Genomic DNA, 10312 nt, shown 5'->3' with positions numbered 1-10312 from the left:
GTTTTTAGCTTGTTCTGACGACCATCATCATCTTGAACAAATCAGAATTCCAGCATATCCCAAAGGTGTCCCATAGGAAGTTCAATCTGCCCGCAGTTTGGCTCCCCTGCAAGTCGACTGGAATGGGTGAAGGAAGGCTGAGGATTTCTTTGTTTAGGGAATAGGCAAAGAAAGAGAATCTGGCTACAAAGATTAGTCAGGGGTGGAGTAATTAGAAGAAATACCCCCCTTTTTTGCCCCACCTCCTTTTCCCTCCCCATACTCACTGACTCCTACTCCCTCTCTCACACTGGGGTGATGGTGCATAAAGAAGATGCTAAGAAGGAAAAGCTCTTCCCACCTGGAGAACGCCACCCTCAATAACCCACCGCTGAGACACCCACGCCCTACCGGCGACATATGGCGGCGGGTGTTTTCTCAATTGGGGAATAATGGAGGCAACCGAGCGGGAGAAACCTGGGGAACAAAAGAATCTTTTAAACTTTCGTGCAAAGGCTGGGTGGGGGTGGGGAGACACGCGACTTGCTGTGGGGGACCTAAACTCCCATTTGCAGCGATCCCTCAGGGCTGTGACCCTTTGGGAAGCCTAGGGTGAGCGAGCGCATTCGGAATCACTTCACCCTCTGCCTGAGAGTTGCAGGAGGACTCGATGTCTGAGGTGTGAGGGTGCAGGGTTAGAGCGGCTGAGAAGACAGAGCCAATATTGTTAGTAGACAAACCATTTGTGGGGCAGACCACACTGGGGGATGTGATCATATTGCAGGCTAGAAGGGAAAGAAAAAAAAAAAAAAAACGGGGACAAGGAGTGGAAGAACCAAGTGATTTGCTATGTAACTGGGCAATTTAATGCCAGAGTTAGGGAGCTGCTGGCCGGAATCATTTTGTCTTCGGAGGCTCTGCCGAGCTCATCCTCTTTATCCTGTTGTTTAAAATGAGCATTATCCCAAACATATGCAATGCAATCAGTTTGGTCACACTTACAAGAACACGCTTTAATAAGGCAATCAATCACACGCTAACAAGCGGCGACGGCCAGCGCTGAGCGTGCACTCCGGCTGCGGGGCGGCTGGTCTTGCCCGGCCGGGTGGACGGTGGCTGAGCGCAAGTCTGCTCTTCCAGGCCCCCTCCGGTCTCAATGGGGTTGAGGAGCCCAGGGAAAGTGTGAGTCGGAGTGAGGTGTCAGACTTCCCAAGGGGTGACCCTGGACTCGGGGGGCCCAAAGGGGCCTAGGAGAAGGAAGGGGAAGCGGGAACCTGAAGCTCATAGCTACACAGGACCCTAATAGCTGTACAGGACCCTAATAGCTGTGTGAGATCCAGAACCTCTGTCTTGCCACCTGCAAAATGGGACCAAGATGGGGCAAAGCTAAGTAGAGGCTCTTAGAACGTTGAAAGAATAATAATACCATGCCAGCCCTGTTGCTTGGTTTAGCCTTCCTTTACAGGTAAGGAGACTGAGGCTGTGGAGTGGCAGTGCCTTCTTTACCATCATCTCTCACCCTCCCCCACTTCCGCCAAAATGTAGGTATTAGGCCAGGTGCGGTTGCTGGATGCAGGTGGGAAAAACCTGTTTTCAGGTGCAGGGGTGGAAAAGGGAAAGTGAGAAGTGGTGCCCAGCACCAAAGCGCAAACCTTGGCAAAAGGGAAATTTCATTATGAAGTAATGAGTAATTCCTCCTGGCAAGATGTATTGTTATATCTTCCACTTCAATTTGGAGGAAGAGAGGCTCAATTACCCAGAAAATACAGTCAATTAAAGGCTGCTGATTGGACACGAGGCTGGATCATCGATCTTGTACTTTCCAATATCGCTGCAGACACCTCATTTTCCCTCCCTATTAACTGAAAATACGCCTGGCATTACGGCAACCCGCAGCCCATTTACCTGTCGCAAGCAATCTCAGCCTGCCACGAAGTAACCGCGAAATTTGCCTGGGTTTGGCACTGGGAGATTCCCGGCTGCAGAGGTAGCTATGAAAAGCTGGGGAGGGAGGGAGGATGGGATGGAGGAGTGGAGGGGAAGATGCTGGAAACCTCAGCTCCAGGCTTTTCTTAGAAAGGCAGGGGCCACTGTGTGCAGGAGAGTTTCTCTGGACCCAGAAGAGAGATGGAAGCTAATTAAGGATTCCCCATCTGCCCACTGATATATAGTGACAGAGGACCGTTGAAGTCCATGCAATTCCGGGCTCCCAGCTGGGCATGGCACCCATCTCTCCCTGGCCTGTTCAGGACTCAGAGGCAGCCACGGTGGCTCTCCTTTGGGGACAGAAGATGAGGGTGAGATGGCTGTTTGAGCACCATTTGTCCCCTTGCCCTGACCACACCAGAATTCCATTCTTGGAGATGACTTTCAGATGGAGGATGATTCAGACACACACCCCCCATCCCAACCCAGGAATCCTCCTCCCTACCCTCCCTAAACCCTAAGGTGCAGACTCTGCTGGACCCACAATCCCAGCTCTCTGTAGTTCTGGAGCTCTGCTCCTACTGCCTCATTCCCCTCCACCTGGGGTTGAGGTGGAAGCAGGATCACAGTCCAGGGTCTCCTTTCCTCAAAGACTTGGGGCAACTGGAGAAGAAACCGTTGCAGGGTTGAGCCCCAGGTGGGCCAGTTTGCCAAAGAAGGCCCCTGGTGTGCACAGAATTTAGAAAACATGCACCTCATGGCAGCTCAGAGCCTGCCTTCTCCACTTTTGTGCAATCTCCATCTGGAGCCTGCTAATGCCCAGCATAAGTTTGGGAGACCGTCTGTGGTTCCATCTTTTGGTTCTCTACCCAAGCTCAGGATGGTGGCTGAACTAGCAATTCAAAAAGTGTCAGTGCACTGCCTGCTTCCCAAGACATTAAAATGTTGAAGGGAGAATTATGTCCAGCTTTTATTGCAGTATGGTTAACAAATTGTAACAGCAAATTCTTCAGGCTTCAAAGGAAAACCAAACCAAATTCATTCCCTACAGGAAGAACCAGTCCCTCCCAATCAGGGTGAAGCTTGTTATGGGGGGTACAACGTTCTCCTATCCCTCAGAAACTGGCTGCAAGAATGAGTGTGAGAGTGAGAGTTTGGGAGTGGCTCCCAAGCAAACCCCGGTGAAGGGGAAAGACAAGGTCCCCAGAAGGGGCCAAAGGCTCCTGCTAGTATCTGAAAGCCAAGCCCCAGTGGAGGCTTGGGAGAAAAATGAGACGAAGAAGGATGTAAAATGCCAACTGCAAAGGGAAAGCCAGAAAGCTCTTGGTGAAGAGAAGGTGAACAGGCAAAGGCTTGAAATAGCCTCTAATTTGCTGGCAGATACTGAGGGAGGGAGACGAGGTCCCCACTCCCTAAGCTCTTCCCTGGGCGCCTTGTTAACAGTTCAACTCTGGGCTCTGCGGCCCATCGGGCCCATCGCATGGTGATCATTATTATACATTCAACATTCAAAAACCCTCCTCACACACATCACTTGCTAATCAGGGTGTGTATTGGGCCCAGGGAGAAGAGAGACTTGGTAGGAGCTGCCAAGAGGCCCTGAGGCTTCTGCAGGCTCTCTGCCCCTGTTAAACAAAAAGTGGGGGTGGGATGGAAGTAGTAGAGGCGGAGTTGCAAGCTGAGAGATATCAGGAAGCTAGGAGAGAGTAGAGATCAGGTGCTGGTAGACCAGAACCAGAAAATTTGTAACTGAGGCTCCAGGAAGGCAAGAGAGCCCCGAGGTTCCAAGGGAGGGCCAGGATCCTCCAGGACAGTAAATCACCTCTCTTACTCTCTCCCCTTGGATGGCTGGTGCATTGCCATCCACGAGCCCCTTGCCATGCCTTGGAAAAGCTGGCAAAGATTAATCTCTATCTGCTCTGCATACACAGCATTTTTTCAGAGAGACAGCAATTTCCTTTCCAGTGCTTGGGCTTGGTCTTGGGGATGGGGGTGGGGGTCCCGGTTGAGGCAGGGGTGAGGTGGCGGGCGGGAGGAGGTACTGAGGGGCTGGATATCAGTTGCTGTTGCTACTCAATTTGTTTGGCTTTGGAGCCGCGGCCCCGACCCCAGTCAGGGGTAATGGGTCCGGTGAAAAAACGGCAAAGAGGGGCCGCCCCAGAGGAAGGTCTCTCAGCCCCCGCGTCCCCATCCTCGCTCCTGATCCCCAAACGCGCCAGCCAAGCCACGGCCGCTTCCCGGGCGTCCCGATCCTCGAGGCAGAGCCCCTCTGGTCCTTTCCGGCCCTCTTCTTTGCCCCTCGGTGCCCTGGGGGCGGGGAGGGGCGCTGGCTGAGTCCCCGCGGGGGTCCCCCCACGGGCGTCCTGTAGCCGGCAGCCCGCGGGCGGCCCCTTATCTGGTGAGGGGCACCTCCTCCCTCTGGTCCAGCGCGACGGAGGAGGCCTTGCTGAGCACCGAGGGCGCGAAGGTGAGGAAGGAGTCCGAGCGGGAGGTGGAGGCACAGGTGAAGTCCGAGGTGGCGGCGGCACGGGGCGCCAGCCCGTTGGCCGGGCCGCTGTGGCAGGCGAGGCAGGAGCAGGGGCCGCCGGCCGCCGTGCCCAGTCCGTGAGCGGGGCCGGGGTAGAGCGGCGGGTGGCGGAAGGCGCACAGCAGTTCGGGCCGCGGGTAGGGCTGCGAGAGCACGCGGAAGGTATCGAGCGGGCGCAGCGGCCCGCTGAAGGGCGAGGCGGCGGCGGACGCGGCGGACGCGGCGCCCAAGCCCACCGGCGAGTAGTAGGGCAGGGGCAGGTGCGACGGGAAGGGGTAGGGCAGGCCGCCCGCGGCCGCCGCGTGGCTCATCATGTACGTGTAGAAGGCGGGGTCGGCCGGGTGCGGCCACGTCATTGCCAGCCGCTGCCGTTTGTCCTTCATGCGCCGGTTCTGGAACCACACCTGGGGGGAGAGAGGAGCGGGTTCGGCGGCTGCAACCGGCCAGGGGCTCAGAGCCCAGAAGTCCTGCCCAACTGCAGGGGACGATGCCGGGCGCGCAGGGAAGAGCCGGCGGCAGAGACCCACTGGGTGGGGGTGCAGATCCCACCACCACCACCTCCTGGAATCCCTTATGGGAGGTTCAGGGAGTGGCTTCAATCTGTGTCCCTCCTTCCCTCTGCCACGCGGCCAGGACCCCTGGGGTGCCAGAGCCCGGCGTGGGCGCTCAGATAGTGGGATAGACTAAGGACCCTGTGGGTCTGAGGCGGCAGGTAGCGGTTCCCCAGAAACACCTCCTCTTCCAGTCTCTTCCAGTCAGTCTGTCTGTCTCTCTCTCTCTCTCTCTCGGTAAAGTCACCGCATTCCCACTGTTTATTTGGCTAGAAAAGGGACAGAGTCAACCGCACGCCAGCAGTTCCCGCCTAGGGACTATCGGCAAGGCAAATCTGCACACACCTGGCGCCTGCCCCGGGCCTGGACACCCCCAGCTAGCAACCACGTGGGTAGGGAGACCCCAGGCCCTGATTCTTGGCTCGGGACTCAGGGACTGGACAGTCGGTATTTACTTCCTGCTGAGTGGGTGCACCCTTTCTCCCTGTCGCCAGAGCTCATACCTTGATGGTGGTTTCCGGCAGGTTTAGGGCAGCGGCCAGCTCGCATCTCCGCGGCCTGGACACATAGTTCTCCCTGTAGAACTCCTTCTCCAGCCGGGCAATCTGCTCCCGGGTGAAGGCCGTGCGGTAGCGGCGCATCTGGTCACTGGCGCTGCAGGCCAGGGTGCCCTGTGAGCTGCCGCTGCTGTTGCTCTTGGGGGCCTCGCTGCCGCTGTTGGGACTGCTGGCCAGTGCCTCTGAGCTGGGCCCTGCATAGGGAGCCCAGAGCACATGCACACACAGAACACACAACAGACACACAAAACACTGCTGATGCGGGGTTGTAGGCCCAGGGTGTGTGTGGAGGGTAGGGTAGAAAGGGCCCCCTCCTCCTCTCCATAGCCTCAGTTTCTGCCTCCATGGGGGCACAAGGGACTTTGAGAACACAGGAAGAGAGGGATAGAGGCTCATCAGTCAGATGAGCACAAAGCAGGCCCGTACGTAGGCTGGGCTGCTATTTGGGAGACCTCTGTCTTAAGGCCTGCTGGGTACAGAAACCTCAGCCATCCAGGGCCACCTGCCCTGAGCCACAGACCAGATGCAGTTCCTCCGAGCTTTCTGCCTACCCTTGACAGGAGTGGACAAGGATATGTGAATCTCACAGGCAAGTTGAGATGCACCTTTGTGCTGGAGTGTAGTGGAGCTCTGGGTCTTAGCGGATTGTAGGATGCTGCACACAGACTGAGTCCTTGCTTTTGTGTGTGCCAAGCTGCCAGTGCTGGTGTGGGAATGTGTACTAGGTTGCATGTGTTGTGGGGACGGCATAGGAATGTGTGTATGAATATCATATTACCTTGGTATATTTGAGATTAGGGAGTCTGGGTTGAATGGACAAGAGGGTAATGAGTGGATGTGGGTGCACAGCCAGGTGTTGGCTGCCAAGGTGAGGGAGTGGTTTTTCTTCCATACCAGGGTCTTCCCATCTACCCCCACAGCTTTGGGGAGGAGTGTCTGCTGGTAGGCTCTCCCTCCTACTAGCTTTCCAGCCCTCTCTGGGAGACTTCCCTGCCTGGCCACCTCCCCCACAAACTAGCCCCCAGTCAGGAAGGGGTTCTTCAGTTAAAACAGCGTGACAGCACCCCTCCTTTTGGGTCTAACTCAAGGAAGGGTGGGGCTCCTGCCCCCTGCAGCTCCTTTTCCTCTGGGTGGTGAAGTGGGACTAGCGAGGAAAGGGGAAGGGGGGAGGGCCAGAGCTCTGCCTTTTCAAATGCAACCGGAGACCAAAGGCAATTAGATCATTGGGACCATTTCCGACCTGGCGCCACCGAGCCCGGGAAGTGACAAGGTAATTTGGACCTCTGACCGACGTGCAAACTGGTCGGAGGGCTGCAGCACCCAGGCAGCCCGAGTCTGCCGGGATTTTACGGTCCTTTATGGACTCCGGGCTTCCGCGCCTCGTTGCGCCTTACACCCCTCCAGCCACAAACTGCCCAGACCTGCGTTTGATCTCGCCCACTCCGGGGAAGGTGTCTTCTCGGAGCAGTTGAAGCAGTGCCACAAAACTCTGGGGGGTTGGGGTGCACTTTGAATCCCCCTCAAGCCCAGGGCTTGCGTCTCCCTCCTCCCGCAAAGCACAGCTGTCACCCTGGTCCCGCCAATGCCAGAGCACAGAAGGAGACCCCCGCCAGGGCTCAGATACCAGGGGAGAGTTTCTCAGGTGGGTCCCCCCAGCCACCCTGCCCTGGGGGAAAGGAGGGTCTTCCTCCCCTCCAGAGCTGAAGTGCAAGGTGGGCGCGGTGGGAGGCCGGGGGAGAGAAGGGGCGCGGTGGCTACCTTTGCTGTGCTGGTACTCGGCGTTCCCCGTGGCGCAGTCCGGGGTGCAGCTCACCTCGATTTCTTCATAGAAATCCGACTCGGTGTCCGAGCTGCTAGGTTGCCCCTGACCCGAGAGGCTGTCGGCGGAGGGGGCCGGAGGTCCAGGGCCGAGCACCGCAGCCCCGGCTGCCCGCGGCTCGGCGCCCGGCCCCGCGGCGCTGCTTGCTAGTCCGTCGACCGGCTCCTCCTCTAGGCCTCCCCCGCCGCGCTCCCGGGCGGCCGGAGGGCCGGCCCGCGGGCTCAGGCAACCACGGGTCACCATCTTCTCCGGCGGCTCAGGCAGCGGGCTGCCCACGGCTTCGGACAAATTGGAGACCCTCTTGCCAACCAAAGTACCAAGCTGACCCGCGTCCAGAAACATAACCATGTCCTTTCGGCTCTCCATCCCGGGGCTCGCCGGAGGGGGGAGGGAGGAAGCCCCAAATGACTCCTAGCCCCCGTCTCCCCGGGTCCCCAGCGGTCCGACAGATCTTGGCTGCGGGAGGGAGAAAGAGAGACCAGGCGACTGGGCGGGCGCGGAGCGAGCTCGATGTCGACGGTGACGGCGGTGGTGGCGGTGGGGAGCTGGGGTCACCTTGTGATGCGAGCGCTCCTCTGTGCCGTACCGCCTCTGGGAGGAAGCCCCATTGCCCTCTTCTTTCTAAGCTGTCATCCTCCTGCTGCAATCGTCATTACAGTACCGCTGGTGACGCCACTCGGCGAGCGCAAGTGGATAAATAGAAACGTCTGCCACAGCGAAGATGAAAGGAGACCCGCAGCTAATGGCTCGGCAGTGATGCGCCAGGTGTGGGCCTCGCTCGAATGGGGAGGAGAGTGTGAAAACAGACAGAGAGGCACACACACTGAGACAGGGAGACACCCAGGCAGAGGGCATGCAAATGGAATTCCGCAAAAAGAAAAAGAGAGCTTAAGGCGCGCGGCGAGTTCCGCAGGAGCTGCGGGACTCGGTAATTGAATAAGCTTCTGATTGTGGGATTTTTTTTTTTTTTTTGGATTGTTGTTTTGGCTTTTGTTTTCTTAACTTGGTGCCTTGATCTAACACTGATGAGAGAATCCATAACTGCATTTTAAAAGTGTGAAGGCCGACTCACAAGCCTTGCTTCTCTCGTCATTATTACAACTGCCTGTCCTGGAGAGCTAACATCCTAGGGGCTCCAAAGTCTTTTTACAAGCTACTGAAAAACATATTCCCTCCTCCCACCCCCCAGTTGTCTGGAGAGCTTGAGCCTGGGGGATCTTCTTTTTCCTACCCTCTACCCCCAGATGCCTCCTTCCTCCTGGAAACCAAGAGAACTTGGCGATTTTTCTTCCCCAAGGGGCAGGAGATAAATGTCTTAATATTTTTTTCTTTAAGGACCTGTCTTGGCGGCTGACTCCAAATGTTTGTTGATTTTTTTTTCTTATTCCCATTTCCCATCTAGGTGGCCTTAAGCTCTCCACAGCTCGGCTTGACCTCCAGGTGGCTATTCGTAGAAGAAATCGTTTTCCCATTTGCCTGGGCCTCGCCTGCACTTCAGGTATGTAGGGTGGGGAGAGGTTCTAAGAGTGGCCTTTTTTTCTTTTTCTTGCCCGTATTATAAGGTATTCGTTCAGAGGCAACGAATTCCTCTGGAAACAGGTTTTGCAAGTGAAGAGAGACTGAGAAATGCGGCCCCTCCAAGGCAGGACCAGAGGCTCCTAGCTGGGAAAAGGTGCTGTTCCCACCCGGAGACTGGGCGCAGCGGTTGAGAGTCCTCCAGCACAGGGCACTGGGGCTTGCAGAGCTTTGGCTCACACGGCTCTCCCCCAGATCCTGCCCACGGGCTTCAGGGGTCCTGGCGGTGAAGAGAGAAGTCACCGAAAATGCCCTGAAACAGCTCGTGACTAGGGGCGCTCACATATCTCTGAGGACAGAAGGGGAGCCTCCAAGACAAGGCTGGGGGAGTCCGTAGTGCCAGATGTCTTTGGGAGCAGCCCCAGGCTCCTCCTCAGGTCCTCTTCCAGGAAAGGTATGATAGAACCCATTAGAAAACAGACCCCTTCCCAACTCTGAACAAGTGTGCTGGGGCCAAGCGGGTCAGCAAGGTCTCTCTCCACTTTGCTAAAAGCAGAAGACAGGCCCCTTCTCTGCTGTGCTACCCCTAAAACTCGCCTTACTCTGCCCCTCCTCGGAGCTTCTAGCTCCCAGGGGCCAGGGCTGCCCTGGCACTCCGCTCCTCCAAAGCCCCAATTTCTGAGATTCTAAAGGAAAGTGTATCACCATCTTTTTTTTTTTTTTTAAATCTTCTTCTAGCTCTTCCTCTGTTCTCCTCCTTTCTCTTTCCCTACTCTTCTCTCTCTTTCCCCTGCCTCAGTTTTCCCATCTGTGGGCTTCGTGGGTGGTGGACCAAGAAAGGGGTTCAAGCAAGACAAAAGTTCTCTTCTCACTCCAGCTGTCCACTTCCCCTATTCAATCAGAAGGCGCTCATTAACCTCGCCCGGGGTGGGGGTGGGGGGACAGGAGGATCCGGAAGGTAAACGTGGGCAGAAACATCTCCACTCCCTGGGACTCCCAAAGCCACCATCTGCTGAGCACAGCTAGTTCAAAACTCCTAGGGACTATTGTAAAGGAGACGGGAGCGAGTGGGAGCGGAGGGGATCAAATCCTAGAGCCTTTTGCTGCGTTGCAGAGCTGTCCTCGGATGCTGTCACGCCTTGCCCTTCCCAGCCAGCAGCCAGAGCCTGAGGGAGCACCTTGCTTGCTCCCCCCGCGCCTGTGTTCTAGCGGCCTCAGTTGGGCCCTTCCGGCACCGAGCCTGGGTCTCCCCCACCCTCTGCTCCCCCCGCGAGCCTGCCGCCTTCTCACAGCAGCCCCCGCCGCGCTCACCTCCTTGGGGCCAGGTCCGCGGAGGGACTCCCGGCTCCCCGCCCCGCCCCCAGCTTTGCATTCAATGGGAGTGCTCGGCGTTTGATCCTCTTTTCCTCTGGGTTTTCCCTGCCAGATGAAAGCCGAG

At 57.0% G+C, this 10312-nt stretch overlaps 1 protein-coding gene across 1 annotated transcript; it reads right to left on the bottom strand.

Moving 5' to 3' along the window:
* Positions 1-4296: 4296 nt before the first annotated feature.
* EVX1 (even-skipped homeobox 1) lies at positions 4297-7725 on the bottom strand (the record flags this gene model as incomplete). Its single annotated transcript, XM_080818839.1, has 3 exons — positions 4297-4836; positions 5487-5734; positions 7299-7725. The coding sequence occupies 3 exons, from the start codon at positions 7723-7725 to the stop codon at positions 4297-4299; spliced, it is 1215 nt and encodes a 404-aa protein (XP_080674965.1).
* Between the last annotated feature and the right edge of the window lie 2587 nt (positions 7726-10312).

Source organism: Martes martes (assembly GCF_963455335.1).
Source record: "Martes martes genome assembly, chromosome: 11".
NCBI lineage: Eukaryota > Metazoa > Chordata > Mammalia > Carnivora > Mustelidae > Martes > Martes martes.
Note: the sequence above shows the minus strand (reverse complement) of the source record. Positions and strands in the feature narration are given on the sequence as shown.